A 23,142-nucleotide genomic window follows, 5' to 3' on the forward strand; every position below is an offset into this window, starting at 1 on the left:
TTCACCACTCCTGCTGTGCGTGATTTAATAATAAAATCAGAGTAATGACATCATACGAGCGATGTATCTGTTTTTGCCATTATCGGGATCATCATATCTGAGGCGACAGAAGTAATTAGACAAACTTGCAGGGTAATGATCCCCCAAATGAGATACGAAGGTCGTCGTCCTCATCTATGTCTGCAGGTTTAATGGAATATAAAGGGTGAAGCCGGACGCTCTATCAGTCACAGCTTCCACAATGCTGCGCCTGGCCATCTTCTTCATGTTCCTGCTGATCTCTGCTCTAGCTCTGCGCACACCGGCCAGGCTGTGGAGCAGGGGTAATGGCCGCATCATTGGAGGATCGTCTGCCATCATAGCCAACTACCCGTGGCCACTTTCTTTCCAGTACGGCGGTTTGCACACCTGTCGAGCATCCATCATCAATGCCAACAGGGAGCTGACGGATTCTCACTGAGTGGATGGCCTCAGCGTCTCTCTGATCAGTTTCCGAGCTGGCACCTCGACCCACGGAAGCGGTGGTTTCGTCAGAAGCGCCACCTCTGGCTACATGCACGCATCGTACAACGACTACATTGTAGACTACGATGTTGCTGTTGTTCAGGTTTGTGATATTTGCCAAAAATCGATCTGACATCTCAACATTGCCTAGATCACCTGGATGACGACGTTGATGAGGCCTCTCCTCTTTGCTAACACACAGATGCATTTTCAGGAAAGATTTTCTGATATCATGGATATTGCATGACGCCGCCACGTCTCTCACAAATTTTTTTTCTCCTTTTACAGTTCTTCTGTTTTTTGGCTCCCATATCACATCTTTGCCTACTAAAGCACTTGAGATCGTGAAGAGAGCACCTCACGTGCCCATTTTGCAACTGTGCCTAGTGTGTAGGTGTCGCGGAACTCCTGTCCACAAAGCCAATTGGAGGCAAAGGGTCCAGTTGGTGGGACGTAGTACAAAGTTAGTGCGTTTTAGAGAAGCCTGCTCTTGCTCGCTACCTGCGTTCTAACGAAACACACTTGTCATGTTAACTTTGCAGCAGCGCTTCACTCAGTGAGTTGCTACAAGGGAAACTAGGACTTGACTCAGAACATTGGTCACGACGAATTTTTCACCTCTGTTGCACTTCTCCTTACTCGTTGGCGGCGATGAGTATTGTTTTCTATCGTTAGGACGGGAAGAGTGTACCTCAGATTCGAATGACACGATGATCCAGGCATGAGACATGCATTGTAGACCAAAGGAGTAAAGTTTCCAATTCGGAGAATCAGAGATCTTTTCTTCTGGTTTTGCACCAGCCAAATGAGTTAACGGAAGAAATGGTTCCTGTGAAATATCAGGGTTTCATACCTGGTCCCACTTTCACCAGTACGATGTGGTGCACCTTTTCCTAGTCGCTAACTAGGTGATGAATACTATTTATTTTTAATTTTTTGCGCTGGACCCTCAACAAAATAACGTACATTAGGCACCTTGTCTATATATGTAGTTACGGAAACTGATGGAAAACAAAGACAGACTGACTAAACAATGAGCTCATCGCAATCTTTGAACACGTGTCAAGTTTCAAATTAAGACTTTTTTTCTTTCGACGTATCGATCATGAAACTTGTTTCTCAGTACACAGCAGACAACAGTCAACAACTATTCTTCGTCAGCTGATGAATCCAACTAGTCAATGTCTTAATGCTTTAGGAAAGTGAGGCTGTAAGACAATTAGAACTAAGAAAACAAAATAATCCGAAACTCATTGTGCGTGCTGGAATTTGTAAATAAACTTATTCTGTACAATACGATACGAAAAGATTACTAGGGAGGAAATATTTCTAGGGAAATAAAATAGAGAAATTATAGTGAGGCTTACCTAATTTGGCACATGATAAAAAAGCAAGTAGGAATATTGCAGGAGAAGATAGAAAGAATGGCAGATTAGGGTCTACCACCACCTGGCGTTCAGATAACCGGAGACATACTAAGATCATAGATAGATGAGTCACGACAAATACGGAAGCTGCACATCAAGACTCGTGAATACAGAACGCGCACTGAAAGAAGGATAGTGAAGAGCCAGGGAGATTTGAGGATAGCATGACTGTTTCATCTGCATAACAAACAGATTGTTATTCCGAAATCCTGCACAAATTTTGATAGCTGTACCGATATGAAAATCGCGTTTTTTTTGATCTTGTACTTAAAATTTTCCCCTTAATCTGGCAATAATTTCGTGAGAACATTTGAAAAACAATCTGCGTCAGATGATGAGAAGTATTTCGTATTACTCGACAGGAAACGCCGTAGTTTTACGAAAATATAATCTGTTCATAAACAACGTACCAAGTTAATGTCCTTCATGTCGCGCCATTACTAAATCACGTAGAACGTGGTTATGACTAGCAAGAACTCAGACTTACGATTTTCCGTTAAGTCTTACATTTCTGGAGACAAAGACAGTCCATACAGATGTATTTTCGAGCACTGTAATATATTTTCATTTTAGACAAAATCACAGAATGCGGTTACAATAACTTCAGGTTACTACATATACATCTATATGTACATCTACTTTTTACACTCTACATGCCAACTTAGGTTTCTGGTAGAGATTACCTCCTCCGTGTTCCATGCGTGGAAGTCGCATCGGAATTGTCCGTAAACACATAACATCTCTAATTTATTTCGCGGGACATGAATATGAGGAAGTAAAACGGGAGTGATGTTCAACTCTTCTTACAGCGTAACTTCTAGGAATTTCAATGGTGAATCTCCCCGTGATACACGACTCTCATGAAGCATCTGACACTGTGGTTGTTGAGAATACCTGCAATGTTCTCGCGCTTGCTAATCGATCTAATAACGAAACGCCGCGCTCTTCGTTGGAACTTCTATATCTCTTCTAATATTCCAACTAGGTTAGAATCCAGTGGATGAGCAACAACCGAGAATCGGTCAAAAACAGTATTATTAGGAATGCTGCTCACGAAACAGATGAGGAATATATCCTTAAGAACGAATGGGAGAGACGGGAAGGTTTCATTTAGATTGAATCATGACGAGGCAAAGATTCTGAAAACAGTTATAGCCTCTAAGGCTGAAACGTCCCTCAGAAAAATTTAAAAATGACTGTGCTGGTAAACCTCTTTCGTTATTTGATTTTCAAACAGCTGAGCAAAACTGAACGTACTAAGACCTTTCCCTCTTTACTTACACTGATCATCACTAAACTGACACACAATATTTTTTATTAGCGTAACGCAATTTGAATTTCAATAATCCCTACAGAAGAATGGCCCTGACTAACAACAACCTATACCTTTCATGAATCACTTACCTCACATCACTTACCTCACATCCACCACTGCTAGCGGCTCACCTCCAACTGCACAACGCTACGCTCTGTTCACATCCAACTGCCCAACACTACAAGCGAATATTTCAACAATGAGGCCAACCAGCCACAGACTGCAAACAGTACAGTCAGTGATTTTCATACAGAGCATTACCAACATAAAAACATAAACAGCCTACTTACAAGGTGTTGTGTATATAGTTCCGCGTAGTCAGCGTGTACACAACTTTCCCACTAGAGCGCGCCCCGCTAAGCACAACAGCGCAGGCGCAGCGCTCGTCCGCCTTAGAGATGGACCAAATTCTGCTTCCGCCGATCCGCGTATTAGTATGTAACGCAACCAATGAGATTGCTGCTAACGTAGAACCTTTTCTCCTCGCGGTTCACACTCGCGCAGTGATACCTGAACGCGCGAGGTATTATAACGAGTGTACAGACCTCTGATTACCCAGTCTGCATTAGTCTGCATTTGTCTGCACCAGTCTGTACCAGTCTGCATTTGTCTGTGCTAGTCTATAGTCAAGTTTCAGTTTGCGCCTAATAAGATTATCATATTCCTGCACATAGCCATGAAGATAAATGAATAGACACTTTGTCAAGTATCAGAAATATGTGTGAATAATATTAACGTACCAATAACAGGGGAACTTCGGATTGTCAGTTGTAAACAGCATCCAGAATCAAGTTACGTAATGTCTATGCTTTTTATTATTTTAAAAAATGTATGTGAAAATTAATCAAGTTCTGTTTAAAGTTGGCCACCGTCAATCTGCTACTCTAAGCGTGCAAGTGGCATTTCTATCGTCTGACCTAACGGCAGAAGATAAACACGCCACGATAAGACCAAGAGACATATTGCTGACACTCGCCTACTTCGTTGGAGCGACAAGTCAAATAATCTGATGGTGTGTGTACCGAAGGTCTCACAGTACGCACGCCACACAATGCACACAGAGGAGCAGACGTAAACTCAGATCACAATTCAGTAATGTTGTAGAGTAGGCTGAAGTTTAAGAGACTGGTCAAGAAGAAACAATGCTCAACGACGTGGAATACGGAAGTACTAAGGAGTGAGGAGATATGCTTGAAGTTCTATGGGGCAATAGACAGATAACCAATAGCTCAGTAGGCAGTTCAGTTGAAGAGGAATGGACATCTGTATAGAAGACTATCACCGGAGTTGGAAAGAAGATAAAGGTACAAGAAAGGTACCTACTAGAAAACCATCGGTAACAGAAGAAATGCTTTAATAGATCGACGGAAAACGGACGTACAAAATGTTCAGGAAAATTCAGAACACAGAAATACAAGTGGCTAGGCAATAAATAACCAGGCAGTGCAACGAAGGTAAAGGGAAAAGGATGTATTAAAAATGAGAAGAATTCAAAATAGAAATGATTGTCCGAAGGTCTGACTCAGCATGTTGAAAAGTCAAAACAACCTTCGGTGACATCAAAAGCTAGGACGGTTAATGTTAATAGTGAAGTTTTAATTCCACTGTTAGATCCAGAGCAGAGAGTGACACGATGAAAGAGTAGACTGAAGGCCTGTGGTAGGAGGAGGACATGCAGAACGACGTGATAGAAGAAGAAACACGAACTGACGGAGAAGAAAGGGGCGTTCCAGCATTAGAATCAGAATCTGAAAGAGCTTTGGTCGACTGAAGAACAAATAACGCAGAAGGGATAGATAACATTCCATCGAAATTTCTAAAATCATTGGGGAAATAGCCATTCACGTTGGTCTGTAGAATGTACGAGACTGGAGATATACCATTTCTAACGTTACGGTTGATAATGGAAGCAAGAATGAAGAAAAATCACAACACGTTCACAGTATTTGCAGGCCTCGAAAAAGCTTCAGACAATGTGAAACGGTGCTTGATATTCGAAATTCTGAGAAAAATAGGGTCAAGCCGTAGGGAAGGACGGATGATACACAACAAGTCCAAGAATCAAGAGGGAAGAATAACACTTGAAGACCAAGAACGATGTGCCCGGATTAGAAATTGTGTAAGGGGTGTGGTCTTTCGCCTCTACTGTTCAGTACATAAATCGAAGAAACAATGACGGGCATAAAATAAAAATTGGAGAATGGGATTACAATACAGGGTTATTACAAATGATTGAAGCGATTTCACAGCTCTACAATAACTTTATTATTTGAGATATTTTCAAAATGCTATGCACACACACACAAAAACTCAAAAAGTTTTTTTAGGCATTCACAAATGTTCGATATGTGCCCCTTTAGTGATTCGGCAGACATCAAGCCGATAATCAAGTTCCTCCCACACTCGGCGCAGCATGTCCCCATCAATGAGTTCGAAAGCATCGTTGATGCGAGCTCGCAGTTCTGGCACGTTTCTTGGTAGAGAAGGTTTAAAAACTGAATCTTTCACATAACCCCACAGAAAGAAATCGCATGTGGTTAAGTCGGGAGAGCGTGGAGGCCATGACATGAATTGCTGATCATGATCTCCACCACGACTGCTCCATCGGTTTTCCAATTTCCTGTTTAAGAAATGCCGAACATCGTGATGGAAGTGCGGTGGAGCACCATCCTGTTGAAAGATGAAGTCGGTGCTGTCGGTCTCCAGTTGTGGCATGAGCAAATTTTCCGCGGGCTACGCGTGAAACTTGCCCGCACGCGTTCAACCGTTTCTTCGTTCACTGCAGGCCGACCCGTTGATTTCCCCTTACAGAGGCATCCAGAAGCTTTAAACTGCGCATACCATCGCCGAATGGAGTTAGCAGTTGGTGGATCTTTGTTGAACTTCGTCCTGAAGTGTCGTTGCACTGTTATGACTTACTGATGTGAGTGCATTTCAAGCACGACATACGCTTTCTCGGCTCCTGTCGCCGTTTTGTCTCACTGCGCTCTCGAGCGCTCTGACGGCAGGAACCTGAAGTGCGGATTCAGCCGAACTAAACTTTATGAGTTTTTCTACGTATCTGTAGTGTGTCGTGACCATATGTCAATGAATGGAGCTACAGTGAATTTATGAAATCGCTTCAATCATTAGTAATAGCCCTGTACATTGCTATCCTCAGTGAAACTGAACAAGAGTTGCAGCAGACGTGGAACAGAATGAACAGTGTAATGAGGACTGAGTATGGGTTGAGAGTAAATCGAAGAACGACAAAAGTATTGAGATGTAGCACAAATGGCAACAGCCAGAAACCTAACATCAGAATTGGCGATCACGAAGTAGTTCTGTTATCTAGGCAGCAAAATAACCAGCGGTGGACGGAAAAAGGAGGACATCAAAAGCAGACAAGTACTGACTAAAAGGACATTCCTGGCAAACACAAATCTTCTATTCTCAAACATGAGACGCAGTGTGATGAATAAATTTATGAGAATGTATGTTTGGAGCACAGGATTGTATGGTAATGGACATGGACTGTGGGATTACCGTAACAGCCGTAACAGAAGACAATAGGAGCATTTGAGAAGGGGTGCAACCGAAGAATGCCGAAAATATAGTGGACTGATCACGTATGGAACGTGGATGTACTCCGCAGAATCGGCCAGGGAAGGAATGTATGGTAATCACTGACAACATTATGGGACACGACGATAGGACTGTGTAAGATATCACGGAATAGTTTTCATAGTAGTAGAGGGGGTCCTGTAGGTGGTGAAAGTTGTAGAGAACGACTGAGGATGGAATATATCCAAGAAATAACTAACGACGTAGGTTGCAATTCACACTCTCAGGTTAAGAGGTTGGCACACATCAGAGGAATCCGTGGAGGCCTGCATCAAATAATTCAGAAGTTTGATAATATTCTGTCTGAATTGTCAGTTGATACATCAGCCGTCGATCCGCTGCAATTTCCTACAGTCTTCCTGCTTACAGCTATTTGCTTCATCTGCTAACTGCCTCGGCGACCTACCTGCGTCGTCCATTATGTCATTTATGTGTACTGTAAACACTAACAGTCCTGTTACACAATTTTAGGCGCCCCTGAGATAACATTTACATCTAGCAATTTTACTCCATTACCAACGACGTTTCGAGAGCTGTCTGCAGGAAGGAAAAGAAAGCAGTCACACTTGCGGTCAGATAACTGGTAAATGCGTATTTAGTTCATTAACAACAATGCGAAGTTGTACCGGATACCTTCGAGAGATCAGGGAAAACAGCATCTGCCTGAACGCCGTTTGTACAACATTTTCCTTCTCAAAAATGGTTCAAATGGCTCTGAGCACTATGGGACTCAACTGCTGAGGTCATTAGTCCCCTAGAACTTAGAACTAGTTAAACCTAACTAACCTAAGGACATCACAAACATCCATGCCCGAGGCAGGATTCGAACCTGCGACCGTAGCGGTCTTGCGGTTCCAGATTGCAGCGCCTTTAACCGCACGGCCATTTCGGCCGGATTTTCCTTCTCATATCCTATTACAGCGAGATGAGTTCCCTCCGATATCTGTCTGCTTAATCCACGCTGTTGCTAGGTAAAATTTTCTCGTTTCCTAAAACGTGATAATGGTTGAGCTTAAAACATCTTCCACAATTCTGTCCAAGACAGACCTCAGCGATATCGGTCCAGAACTGCGTGCATTTTCATGCGGAACTTTTACATTTACGTATCTTCCGTTAATCGCACTATGTAGGATAAACTATTGCTAGAAGGGAAGCATGTTAATTTGCATAACCTCTATAGAAACTCTCGGGTATGGCGTCCACATACTTCTACGCTATCGAATGGTGTTAATTGATTTGCTATTACACAATTACTTCTCTCAATATTTGTCATTTCGGCGTTCGTGAGTTTATTGAATGATCTTCGGTCGTTAAACTATTCCGGAATACCAGTGTTTCGGCCTTCCCTCTGTCATCTTTCGTACTGGTGGAAAATTGGTACTGAGCGACTCATTTTGAACCAGATTTGTAGCTAAATTTTACTTTTGAATTCATGAACGCTCTCTGAATTTCTCTCCTTGTACATATTTTAGGTTTGTTCAGCTTTGGACTGTTAACCAGGATTTGAATTCATTAAAATATGTGGTCAAGTGCTCGATATGTCGTTAAAAAACAACCACAATATGCGGTGTGATATTCTTGTCGTGGGAGCATTACTTGGCGTATGGTTCATGTTATGTACACAGGGTGTCCCTCGCGGAATGGTCAATATTCAGGGATACTACCCTAACGATAATTCGAAGCATAAAAGTCTAGTGAACACGAAATCTACACTACTGGTGATTAAAATTGCTACACCACAAAGATGATATGCTACAGACGCGAAATTTAACCGACAGGAAGAAGATTCTGTGATATGCAAATGATTAGCATTTTGGAGCATTCACACAAGGTTGCCGCCGGTGGCGACACCTACAACGTGCTGACATGAGGAAAGTTTCCAACCCATTTCTCATACACAAACAGCAGTTGACCGGCGTTGCCTGATGAAACGTTGTTGTGATGCCTCGTGTAAGGAGGAGAAATGCGTACCATCACGTTTCCGACTTTGATAAAGGTCGGTTTGTAGCCTATCGCGATTGCGGTTTATCGTACCGCGGAATTGCTGCTCGCGTTGGTCGAGATCCATTGACTGTTAGCAGAATATGGAAGCGGTGGGTTCAGGAGGGTAATACGGAACGCCGTGCCGGATCCCAACGGCCTCGTATCACTAGCAGTCGATATGACAGGCATCTTATCCGCCTGGCTGTGACGGATCGTGCAGCCACGTCTCGATCCCTGAGTCAACAGATGGGGACGTTTGCAAGACAACAACTACCTGCACGAACAGTTCGACATTTGCAGCAGCATGGACTATCAGCTCGGAGACCATGGCTGCGGTTACCCACGACACTGCGTCACAGACAGGAGCGCCTACGATGGTGTACTCAACGACGAACCTGGGTGCACGAATGGCAATACGTAATTGTTTCGGATGAATCTAGGTTCTGTTTACAGCATCATGATGGTCGCATCCGTGTTTGGCGATATCGCGGTGAACGCACAATAGAAGCGTGTATTCGTCATCGCCATACTGGCGTATCACCTGGTGTGATGGTGTGGGGTGCCATTGATTACAAGTCTCTGTCACCTCTTGTTCGCATTGACGGCACTTTGAAGAGTGGACGCTATATTTCAGATGTGTTACGACCCGTGGTTCTACCCTTCATTCGGTCCCTCCGAAACCCTACATTTCAGCAGGATAATGCACGACCGCATGTTGGAGAACCTGTACAGGCCTTTCTGGATACAGAAAATGTTCGACTGCTGCCCTGGCCAGCACATTCTCCAGATCTCTCACCAATTGAAAACGCCTGGTCAATGGTAGCCGAGCAACTGGCTCGTCACAATACGCCAGTCACTACTCTTGATGAACTGTGGTATCGTGTTGAAGCTGCATGGGCAGCTGTACCTGGACACGCCATCGAAGCTCTGTTTGACTCAATTCCCAGGCGTATCAAGGCCGTTATTACGGTCAGAGGTGGTTGTTCTGGGTACTGATTTCTCAGGTTCTATGCACCGAAACTGCGTGAAAATTTAATCACACATCAGTTCCAGTATAATATATCCGTCCAATGAATACCAGTTTATCATCTGCACTTCTTCTTGGTGTAACATTTTTAATGGGCAGTAGCGTAAAATACAAACCCTTAGGTATGAGCCCTTTTTCATCTTCGATCCTCTTAGACCTATCTCTTCTGCTGCAAGCTCTTTGATTGCCATATTTTGATAGGTGGTTCTATGGATCAAAAGAAGAAAAAAATCGAGTTAACATGGGCTCTTAAGTGTACATATTAAGAGCTTTGAGCATTTGTTCGTATTCGCTAGGGGTGGTCAGTGGAAAAGCTATCCGAAAGAATAACGTTGGTCGTTGACGGACCACCGCACTGCACGAGGGTCGGTACGGAGCCGCAAGGGCGAGAAGGTAGACAGACCGCTACAGCCTTTGCAACCACTACAGGTACACATGTCTCCCCCTGAACCATTCTGGATACATGTAAATTGAATGCTGAGGTGAAGAAAGGAAAGAGAAGGGACGCAACTATTGATGTTAGCTGCATCGGTGCTTTATACGGAATCAGCTGCGACGAGTGAAAATGTTTGCCGAACAAGGACTTGGATCAAGGATCCGCTTCTTACGTAGCAGCCGCATTAAACGCTGCGCCCCTGGACACCGAGTTTCTCGGTGTTGATTACCTCATCACCCTTTTCGGCCAACCTATTTTTCTCCGCCCGCTTTGGCCGAGCGGTTCTAGGCGCTTCAGTGCGGAACCGCGCTGCTGCTACGGTCGCAGGTTCGAATCCTGCCTCGGCCATGGATGTGTGTGATGTTCTTAGGTTAGATAGGTTTAAGTAGTTCTAAGTTCTAGGGGACTGATGACCTCAGATGTTAAGTGCCATAGTCCTTAGAGCCATTTGAGCCTATTTTTCCCACCTGGCGCCAGTTATTCGCTGCCGCTGTACGTGTCCTGCATGTACTCGATTTTTAGATTGCTATAGGAGGCAGAATGTAGTTCTTCACCCGCACTGAAGACGCTGGATTAATTTCCCGTCCAAGCGAATCAGTTGCATGAACGCGTGGTTTATCTGGTGTCACTCAGCAATCAATCCACCACCTTCAATGCGGACGCACACCTGCGTCCGAACTTCTGCTGGAAACTCGTAATAGCTAGAAGGGAAGCATGTTACTTTGCATAATCTCTGTAGAAGCTCTCAGGTATCCCAGGTCGTCTACATACTTCTATGCTACGTTGCAGCTGACATCAATAGTCCCTTCCCTTTCCTTTCTCCCCCCCCCCCACCATCGCCTTCCATTTAAATACGAATCAGATTCGTTTATATGCTCAGAAGCCTCTGAAATGCGTCCCACTCCAACTACGACATCGTCGAGAAGAGTTAGTTGGAAGAACGATGGATGGGGTCAGCAACAGTGATCCAGATTATGTTTTCCGGCGAATGCCACTTCAGTATGGCAAGCAAATCTGGCCACTCGTTAGTACAGAATGGGAGGGAACTCGTTATACACCAAATAATGTTCATGAACGTCATCGGTAAGGCCTAGGCGTTACTGTGTGGGCTGGCATTTTGCACAGTGGCGGAATACAGCTGCATTTCTTTGTGCGAAGTACCGCTACAGCACTCGGTATTGTTTTGAGATTATTGTTGATGCTGTCCGTCAGATCACGGTTGCGATAGGTAACAACGCTCTGTTTGTGGAAGACGAGACGCGCCCACACGGGATTGCTGAGGTGTCGGACACAACGGCTCAAAAATGGCTCAAATGGCTCTGAGCACTATGGGACTTAACGTCTGAGGTCATCAGTCCCCTAGAACTCAGAACTACTTAAACCTAACTAACCTAAGGACATCACACACATCCATGCCCGAGGCAGGATTCGAACCTGCGACCGTAGTGGTCGCGCGGTTCCAGACTGAAGTGCCTAGAACTGCTCGGCCACACCGACCGACTTCGGACACAACGGAAACAGAACATATTTAACACACTGAATGGCCAGACTATTCCACGGATCTAAACCCTGGGATGCAGACGTGTTTCAAGAAATAACCACTCCCCGAAGACCACAAGAATTGCAAACCACCCCGAGAGAGGAGTAGGACAATATGCCCCATGGAATCTTCAGCATTCTTGAGTCGGTGGGTTTCTGGAGCCAGGCGATATCGATTCTTACTTCCATCTCTGATCATCGTCCCTGTGCCTTGTCCTCTTTGCGTCTTTGAGACAGGCTGTTTATGGTGGCGCGCGTGCGCAAGTCGAGGAGAGTGGGTCCACGCATGAGCCTAGTCAGTCTGCGACGTGACGTGCTTTCGATGCTTTCGTTGTGGAGTGTGGGCGACACGACGTCACGTGGCACGGCCGTCTGCCGTGAGGACCAGCTGAGTTGGAGCAACGGAGAAGCACGGGCCGCTGCCGGAAAGTAATGAAGTTGTATTGACACGACTGGCCAGCGGCGACCAGGATTTGCTACTATCTGAAGGTAGCTGGTTCACTTGAACGTCATTTCTTAATTTAGTTATAGATATAGAATTTTCATGGACGATAAATAGTTTAGACAAGAAGAGAATAGAAGCTGTCGAAATGTGGTGCTACAGAAGAATGCTGAAGATTAGATGGGTAGATCACATAACTAATGATGAAGTATTGAATAGAATTGTGGAGAAGAGGAGTATGTGGCACAACTTGACAAAATGAAGAGACCGGTTAGTAGGACATGTTCTGAGGCATCAAGGGATCACAAATTTAGCATTGGAGGGCAGCGTGGAGGTTAAAAATCGTAGAGGGAGACCAAGAGATGAACACACTAAGCAGATTCAGAAGGATGTGAGATGCAGTAAGTACTGGGAGATGAAGAAGCTTGCACAGGATAGGGTAGTATGGAGAGCTGATCAAACCAGTCTCCGGAATGAAGACCACAACAACAGCAACATAGAATTTTCTGGTTTTACGAATTAGTGGTAGTGGTTGTTTCTTAATAATTTCTTGTGTATATGGAAGGCAAGTGGCCATGATAAATATAGGTCACATTGTGTTTTATGGTCGGGTAGAGGCCGTGCGTATTTTGGTCTGTGGCCATAGGGGCATTAGCGGCCTATTGAAGACACATTAGTTTTCTATTACAGTTTCAAATAGCTAACTGAAGGTTGACTGTCACGTTAGGTACTGCACGTTTGATCTACATCTACATCTACATTTATACTCCGCAAGCCACCCAACGGTGTGTGGCGGAGGGCACTTTACGTGCCACTGTCATTACCTCCCTTTCCTGTTCCAGTCGCGTATGGTTCGCGGGAAGAACGACTGTCTGAAAGCCTCTGTGCGCGCTCTAATCTCTCTAATTTTACATTCGTGATCTCCTCGGGAGGTATAAGTAGGGCGAAGCAATATATTCGATACCTCATCCAGAAACGCACCCTCTCGAAACCTGGCGAGCAAGCTACACCGCGATGCAGAGCGCCTCTCTTGCAGAGTCTGCCACTTGAGTTTGTTAAACATCTCCGTAACGCTATCACGGTTACCAAATAACCCTGTGACGAAACGCGCCGCTCTTCTTTGGATCTTCTCTATCTCCTCCGTCAACCCGATCTGGTACGGATCCCACACTGATGAGCAATACTCAAGTACAGGTCGAACGAGTGTTTTGAAAGCCACCTCCTTTGTTGATGGACTACATTTTCTAAGGACTCTCCCAATGAATCTCAACCTGGTAGCCGCCTTACCAACAATTAATTTTATATGATCATTCCACTTCAAATCGTTCCGCTGCTCCCAGATATTTTACAGAAGTAACTGCTACCAGTGTTTGTTCCGCTATCATATAATCATACAATAAAGGATCGTTGTTTCTATGTATTCGCAATACATTACATTTGTCTATGTTAAGGGTCAGTTGCCACTCCCTGCACCAAGTGCCTATCCGCTGCAGATCTTTCTGCATTTCGCTACAATTTTCTAATGCTGCAACTTCTCTGTGTACTACAGCATCATCCGCGAAAAGCCGCATGGAACTTCCGACACTATCTACTAGGTCATTTATATATATTGTGAAAAGCAATGGTCCCATAACACTCCCCTGTAGCACGCCAGAGGTTACTTTAACGTCTGTAGACGTCTCTCTGTTGATAACAACATGCTCTGTTCTGTTTGCTAAAAACTCTTCAGTCCAGCCACACAGCTGTTCTGATATTCCGTAGGCTCTTACTTTGTTTATCAGGCGACAGTGCGGAACTGTATCGACCGCCTTCCGGAAGTCAAGAAAATAGCATCTGCCTGGGAGCCTGTATCTAATATTTTCTGGGTCTCATGAACAAATAAAGCGAGTTGGGTCTCACACGATCGCTGTTTCCGGAATCCATGTTGATTCCTACATAGTAGATTCTGAGTTTCCAGAAACGACATGATACTCGAGCAAAAAACATGTTCTAAAATTCTACAACAGATCGACGTTTAGTTTTGCGCATCTGCTCGACGACCCTTCTTGACGACTGGGATTACCTGTGCTCTTTTCCAATCATTTGGAACCTTCCGTTCCTCTAGAGACTTGCGGTACATGGCTGTTAGAAGGGGGGCAAGTTCTTTCGCGTACTCTGTGTAGAATCGAATTGGTATCCCGTCAGGTCCAGTGGACTTTCCTCTGTTGAGTGATTCTAGTTACTTTTCTATTCCTTGGACACTTATTTCGATTTACACTTAGTATTCTACTACACTCGACGTGCGGAAGATACTAGCCTTTGCGCATGCTTAAGGCAAAACGGTAGTTTGATGAACATGTGATGGACGCGAGCAAACGTTAATCTATTATGATTGCACAAATACACGATGCAAAGGGTGAACGTATACTCAAGTCTGGGCAGTAGGAAATCTTCTGCCTAAAACAAACCTCTAGTTGAATGGAGTAGAGAAATCGCACGTTAATGGGGTCCGGACGGCCCTGAGTTCAACTCGTGAGATTTCCGTCACACTGCAAGCTCGCGGGGCGAGATTTGCTCGCGTCAACCACTATACAAGTTTCTGAAAACAGGAAAAGATGAGCAGCAGACACACTGTAGTATATACGAGTTATATATATATATATATATATATATATATATATATATATATATATATATATATATATATATAAAAGCAATACCTCAATATAAACATGTTAAAAGTTCACCAATGAACAGAATTAAGGACTACATTTAATTAATTGATTTATGTGGTGTCAGCCATTCAGCAAAGACAGATTATCTTGTAAGGTGGACCTTAAGTCATTGGGTGTGAACTGGCACATCTTATATATATATATATATATATATATATATATATATATATCTCAAAGAAAACTGAGCTCCTTAATTCTGTTCATTGGTGAACTTTTAATATGTTTATATTGAGGTAAACATTTGGTTATCTATTTCATCTATTATTTTGGTTGTTGTTACTGGCACGTTAAGTGGCCGTTGTCACAAGTGTGAGGGTTAATACTGTAAATACTAATTGTGGATAAGGCCGTGATATGCAAATGTTGTTAACTGTTTATTAATTCTGATGAATTCATGTGTATGTGTAATCAATAAAGAAGTGTTGCAACTACAAACTGGTTGTGTTACTGGTACACAAGGTTAGAGTGTGCGATCGCCACACCAAGTCTGGTAGCCAGCATGACGAACAGGTGCAAAATCAGCAATAGTACCTGAGGGGAGAATAGTCGTGGTCTCATATCGACCTTTATGTTGGGAGTCTGACCTGAGTCAAACATTGAACACCGAACGTTATTTATATCTATTATCCTGCTTTCCAAAGTGGTAAAAACGGTACTGCTTCTCGTTATAAATATGACACTCCATGTCTATTAGGTACGTATTTTATTTCATGTCTCCCGTGATTGCTAGTGTTGGCTTCAGTGACATTAATCATATCTACGCGGTATTACGAGCCAATTATGTCAGAGTATTTAACTTATTGTAATAAGATCGCTTAAAAATAAAAGATGGCTCACCTCCTCTCTTTTCTTTTCTGCGAGCACCGAGGAGAAGCCTTGCTGTTCTGCGCTTTCTTCCTCGTCCAACTACCATCATGTAATCGTCGACAGATTAGCCTCTAATTATGAAAATACTGAATTCGTTTAACGTTTATCTGGCCTATTTATTTCAAAGCCAAACCATATCCTCGTGTGTTAATGAACTGTAATTATGAGCTTTTCATTTGCAGCTATTACGTGAAAGGGGACGCCAAATTTTAGATGTGAGTCTGGTAACACGAAATGCTAATTTACTAGATCATTGTCTTTTATCGTGGGCAAAATGACCTGAAATTTGACTTCCAATTTAATTTGCACAATACAGGGTGACTGACCGCTCGCGTTAGGCATTTACTTTTCAAAATTACTACAGATACGTCTGTAGCTTAGGGGATCCTTTCACTGAAAGTCTGAGGTAAGCTATAGCGATCAGTATAAGCTCTCTTTGCGAATAATATTCTTCGTGGGTGAAGCATTTCCAGAAAATGAAGTTGGATAACACCTGAGGAGGTTAATTCAACAGACTACAACACATGTGGAGATGGCAGATGCAATCTTTAGCTGATATGGCGTTTCCGCCAGCACAGAATTCTAGTGAATTCAGTATACAGGCAATGATACAAATTGTATTTCTTTTCATTATCCACGAGCTGTTGAAATTATTGTTACATATTACGACAAACAAATGAAACTGAAAAAGGATATCCATGTGCAGCTCTGGTGTTAAAATAATATAGTATTACCTGGAAAAATTATTTAAGTAAAATGGAAATATTTCAAGTAACAGAAAAAATAGCTATCGTACTTCAGTGAATAAAGTACTGAGTCTAGGCTGCTTTTCTTACTCTTTTATTTTCAAAGTCACTAGTACATTATTCTTTCTGCCTTGAGGTAGTTACATAATTTCGCATTATACACTTTACAGTTAACAGTAACATGCATTTTGAAACGTCCCCTTAGAACAATTTATATACGACTGTGCTTAAACTGACACACAATATTTTTAGCGCAACGCAATCTGACTTTCAAAAATCCCTACAAAAGAATGGCCCTGACTAGCATTAACCTATACCTTTCACAAATCACTTACCTCACAAAAATCTTCATTACTCGAACTACTGCAATACAGCGAGCGCCACTACTGCCAGCTAAATAAAAGATTCAAACTACGGAAGGCACTAACTACTGATAGGCATAGTTAGCAAATTAAAGATTTTGATAGAGAACAAACAATGTATTTAGCTCAATAGTGTTCAAAAGTCATAATGTATATAGCAGTTCATGATATCGAGTACAACAAATTTCAAAACTCCGCCATCTCTCTCCTCACATCCACCACTGCTGGCGGCACACCTCCAACTGCGCAACGCTACGCGCTGTTCACATCCAGCTGCCCAACAGTACAATGGCAGACAACAATGTAAACTAGCCACAGACTGCACACAGCACAGCCAGTGATTTTCATACAGAGCGCTACGTAACGTTGCCAATAAGAAAACATAAACAGCCTACTTACAATTTCAGCTGCTCTAAGGTCGGCGACTTTTACTCAGCTCGCCTGTAATTTTAACGTTATTTCAAATAAAAAAGAACACTACACTGCGATTTACTAATTTCTAAATATTATGGTGAATAATGGACGAAGTAAATATCTTCAAACGAAGAAAGTAGCAGAATGCAACTGTGGAAAATATTAATGTTGCGGCGCGCTAAATGAGTACATCAGCTGGAAATAACACAGGCCAGCCACGTATTCATGCACAGATGGTAGAAAAGTCATGCACAGATGGCAAATGTAACGTTCAGTTAATATTGCGTTTCCGCCAGCACAGAGTTCCAGAGCATTCACTATGCGGCAATGACGCAACAAAATCCTAGAAATGTAGATAGTATGAACGCAAAACAAACTACACTACAAATCACCAACGAACTATCGGTTGAGGAGACATCAAAAGTTAACAGAAGGACAAATAATATAACGAAACAAATTTCTGATTGATCGTTGCCAGTATCTAGTCTACAATTACAGTACCATTACATTTCAACTGATGTTGACAGACTATCCAGACCAAACAGAGATTTAAAAAAAAAAGGTTTCCCAGACTAGTAACATGTTGAACCTAACTTACTACTAACTTTTCAAGATTTTTGGAAGCAACGTTAAACGAAGTCTTGTCCTTATATAGCAGTGTAAATTTCGACATCAGCACCGTTATTTCTAAGACGGATCATTGTTAGTAGTGGTAATCTTACGCGTTTAACTGTGCGGACATAGTAAGAAAACATTGCGATACTGTAAGGCATAAATATTGCATCAGATCGTCTGTTTATGCTATGTAACATGTATCCGCAGTTCACAAAAACGTGGGACGCTGCATACTCAATTTCAGTCAACCCCCCTTTTATGTGAAAAGCTGACGATGCAGTCAACTTCATTGACTGGCTAAGATTACTGTGACCTTTGTTGACAGCAGCATACAGCACGAAACTTCTGAATAAAAATTTTACTTAAATTGCTGAATGCTTACTCAATGTTCTTAGGCTGCTGAGTGAAACTAAACGTACTGAGCCTACTTCCTCTTTACTTATTCTTATCATCTCAAAACTGACCCACAATATTCTATCACAACGTAATCTGACGGCTCAAAAAATAACCTGACTTCAAATAATTAATACAAAAGAATGGCTCTGAATCAGAAGAAATCCTAACAAATAACCCATAGATATCGTAAGTCACTTACCTCACACAAAATCTTCACGACACCAACTACAGCGACACAAGCGCCAGTACTGCCAGCTAAATAAGTGATTCTAACTACTGAAGGCTGTAACTACTAATAGACATGTGGTTAGCATAGGAAAGATTTTGTTGCAGAGCAAACAATATATTTTGCTGAATTTACCTTAATGAAATGACAACTAGTTCAAAAAATATATATAATCATCAGTAATAAATCTCCATGACGTGAACACATTCAAACCATCTGCTCGCGCTAATACTGCAAACCTCCAGCACTACTAATTACTTACCCCTAACCTCCATCACTGCTGATTACTTTCATCCAATTTCCATCACTGCTGGCTGCTCACCTCCAAGTGCGAGTCCGATTAGCCACAGAGAGTCTCATACAGAGTGCACACAATGCTGTCACAGTTACTAATGGAAATCGCTATATAGCGCCGCCAACATAGAAACACATAAACAGCCTACTTACATAGCTCCCCTGTTCCTCTCAAAAAATTTTAGAAAATAGTTTTGGCAGGGGCAAAGACTACTTTGTTAAAAAATGTTTCATATTAACAATATAAGATGCATACAATTAGTAATATACTGTTGGTCAATAAATAATAAATTCACCTCACAGTCCCTACAGTCCCTAAAGACAGACCCAACCATTCCTCATAAGTCTATGACAGTTTTATGCACAAAGTCTGAGTAGTAAAGGAAAATGCACATGTAAATAGTCGACCTCCATGCAATCATGAAGAAGTAGTGTTGTCCTCCCAATGGAAACACAGTGCTGACTATTGACATGAAGAGTGGTAATGGGCCACAACTGAGCAAACCCACAGCAGAGTCAGTCAAAGTCTTGAAGAATGTTTGTAGAAAGGTAGGTCACTGCAGAGCAGACCCACAGTATTTCTTGTAGCAATTATTGTAGTAATGGGCCACCAAAGGAGCAGACACTCTGTAGTCCTTGTAGAGATTATGGTAGTACTTGGCCACCAAAGGTGCAGACTCACTATAGTCCTTGTAGATGGCACACAGCTATCCATTGAGACTGTGTGGGTCCACAATCACAACTGAAGAGTCTTGATGACAATGTAGCAAGTCCATGAACCACCACATGTGCACTCACTAACTATCTGCAATATCCTTAGAACCAACAATGCTGTTAACCAGTACCTTGCTGAATTATCAACACAAGTGCAAGCACTAACAGTCATCAGTCATATAACCTCTGACATTTTATACAAATAGTATGACCAACAGAAATGTGTATAGTAAAATGAATCCATACTACAGTATTTACTTGAGGAACTGATGTCTATAAATTTATAATTTTTCCAGCTCAAGAATACAATTACAAAGGTACAGAAAACATCATTACAGTCAAGAACATGATAAACTGTCAACAATTGTAGTAATACAGGCTTTACAAAAAGAATAAATATAAGTGTATACATGAGTATTACAGGAATTGTGACATAAGTAAATAAATGAAAAATGAGAATATCCTTCGAAACATTAACTTGACACATGAGCATTAAAAGAAATCAGAATAAAATAAATAAAGTCTGAACATCTTTCCACAGTAAAGAATATATTACAAAACTAAATTAGATTTGAGGATAACAGCATTCCTCATCATGGTGAATGCAGCTTAATACTAGGAAAAATAAGAATTCTACCAGATTTATCTTATCTGGTAAACACAGACACCCAAGGGTGTACATAAACATATATCAGAATAACACAAAAGGAAAGGACAGGTTTTTTTTCAGTGTAACATTTGGTACTGCAGCAATTGTGGTACTTCATTTCCAATCAAAACTTCGTTTTCCACAGATTCCGAGAAAATCCTACCTAAACCCGTTGTCATTATATCCTACTTCATTTCCTGTTTCAAAATAACTATTCCTAATTGTACAATACTCTTTGGCCAAACCTTTTTCATATAGCTTCTCAATGCATTTCTTCCCAACTCATCATAACTCATTTTCTTGCATAACATACCCGCTATTAAACTAACTTAAATCTACCGAGCTCAGATACAAAAACTAGAGAACGAGGCAATGCAGCAGCAAAAACAATTAACAAAAACAACAAAGACAAAAAAATGCAAATTGGCAAAGTTAGCAGCAGTATATCTAAATTAGCAAACCAAATGCAACATTACAACTAATATAAGGCAATATGCAGCAAGCAAAAAATAAATCAGTCGTAAAACTGGTTTAGTACAGTAATACAAATTAAAATTCAGTAGGAAAATGCCTGACAAATAGTAGCAACAATTCCACTAACTTATACCTAAACACGAGAAAGCACAAGCAGAAAAAATATTACACTAAAGACAGTAACACAGATGAGGGAAATGTCTATTCACATCTTAATCTCTATGTCACATCTTAACACTAGAGAGATGCACCACAACAACTTCTTCTTCCAAAAATTATCAAGTCCTTGATGAGAAAATTACGAATCCAATTCCAGTTACTTGTCACTTCTCCTTCTTATTATTTTTTTTCTTTCCAAGTGCTCCCCTTTTCCTAGGAATGTGGATCATAAAATGCCTGACAAATAGTAGCAACGATTCCACTAACTTATACCTAAACACGAGAAAGCACAAGCAGAAAAAATATTACACTAAAGACAGTAACACAGATGAGGGAAATGTCTATTCACATCTTAATCTCTATGTCACATCTTAACACTAGAGAGATGCACCACAACAACTTCTTCTTCCAAAAATTATCAAGTCCTTGAAAAGAAAATTACGAATCCAATTCCAGTTACTTGTCACTTCTCCTTCTTATTATGTTTTTTTCTTTCCAAGTGCTCCCCTTTTCCTAGGAATGTGGATCATAAAATTATTATTTAATGGATCTGTAGACAGAAAGTGTTTACATTAGCATTGTCCTGAATTTTATTTTATAAAACCAATGCTACAGCGCAGCTAGAAACCAAATATCAAGTAAAATAAACAAGTATGTACAAAGCAAAATATAAAAACGTCATTCATTGGCCTTTCATAAGTCAGTAAATATTCTCTCAACTCTCGTAGGAAGACTCTTGTCGTAATCAGGTGTGTGGACGTAAAAATATTTCGCATCACTTCACAAGCATTTCAGTAAGTAGCACAAAGTGCGAGCTGCAAAGTGTACTCATACGTTTCCAAGTAGTATTGTGTCTGTGGTGGGTTCTGCAAAGAAATTTCAATAGTGAGGTCAACAGCCTCTCTTTTCTGCCGCTATGGGTGCACTTGCGGCAGTGCAGCAAGCTGCAAAGTTGCTGAAACGGTACAAGGAATGCTGAAAGTCCACACAACAATAGGTATATTTCAAAGCGGCTAGCACGCAGCTGGGCGCTGCAGAGCATTACGTCAAGGTCACATACACTTTTTACCAACATATTTACGACAGCAATTTCCACTACAGTGATAGTTTCATACAAATAAAAGATTTCACAGGTTGAAAATTTACATTAGAAGTGCGTAGAAACAGAATCTCATGAATAATGGTGTCCAAAAATTTCCGTCAGCATTGTGGTACTCATATTCACATATAGACTCACCTTTCATAACTCTTAAAGTATGATTCTTACTTTCTAACGTATATACATATTCATGGACACTTCTTTAATACTTCGTCATCATAATCACATAGCATACTCATATTCCACATATAAGATCATCTTATTGATCATAAACACATCCAGCATCATACTACACATCGTAGTCGTAATAATATCATCATAACACATCAATAAAATGGCAAAATAGTCGTAGCATCCTCCAATAATTTCAAAACATGTAAAAAATTCTCTACTCGTTTCAGTAGTCTCATCTACCTCAAATGCACTTCAAAAATCATGATCCTATACAAAATTCATCACTCAAACCTCTCACATTATCACAATTTCTTTCATTGCTTAACTGTAAGAACGTGCCAAGTGTCGTAGTTATCGTCGTTCACAAGCAAAGTTCTCCAAAAATCAATGTACTTACCTTTGTCATATACAAAAGTAAAATGCTATGAGTATAGATGTTGTAGTTATTACGTTCATGGCCGTGTACCGAGCGAGGTGGCGCAGTGGTTAGCACACCGGACTCGCATTCGGGAGGACAACGGTTCAGTCCCACGTCCGGCCTTCCTGATTTAGGTAGGATCTCCCTACATCACTTCAGGCAAATGCCGGAATGGTTCCTTTGAAAGGGCACGGCCGATTTCCTTCCCCATCCTTCCCTAATCCGAGCTTGTGCTCCGTCTCTAATGACCTCGTTGTCGACGGGACGTTAAACACTAATTTCCTCCTACTCTTCATTGCCGTGACCTTCAAAGTACTATACTGTAACGTATTATTGTGTTACAAAAATAACTGTCTCATTGCAGCTATGCCACAATAGTAATTACCTATTCATGTTTTACATTTCATAAGAATGCAGAAAAATCTGTTCAGACATAAAACAGATGCAATGTAAAAGTAATAATGAAGATTGTGCCACTCGTTAGTAGCCTTGCAGTACAATCGTGCAGCTGTTAAACAAACTAAATACTGTGTTATCTGTGACCT

The 23,142-nt window shown here is 41.6% G+C and overlaps 1 protein-coding gene across 1 annotated transcript in view; it reads left to right on the forward strand.

Annotated features, from left to right (window-relative positions):
- The first annotated feature begins 553 nt into the window (after window positions 1–553).
- LOC126101426 (trypsin-7-like) overlaps window positions 554–23,142 on the forward strand; it is a 56,805-nt gene continuing 34,216 nt past the window's right edge. The window contains exon 1 of the mRNA XM_049912086.1: window positions 554–607. Coding sequence (XP_049768043.1) covers window positions 554–607 — 54 coding nt within the window. The remainder of the gene's footprint in view (window positions 608–23,142) is intronic.

This window comes from Schistocerca cancellata, chromosome 9, assembly GCF_023864275.1.
Source record: "Schistocerca cancellata isolate TAMUIC-IGC-003103 chromosome 9, iqSchCanc2.1, whole genome shotgun sequence".
Classification (NCBI taxonomy): domain Eukaryota; kingdom Metazoa; phylum Arthropoda; class Insecta; order Orthoptera; family Acrididae; genus Schistocerca; species Schistocerca cancellata.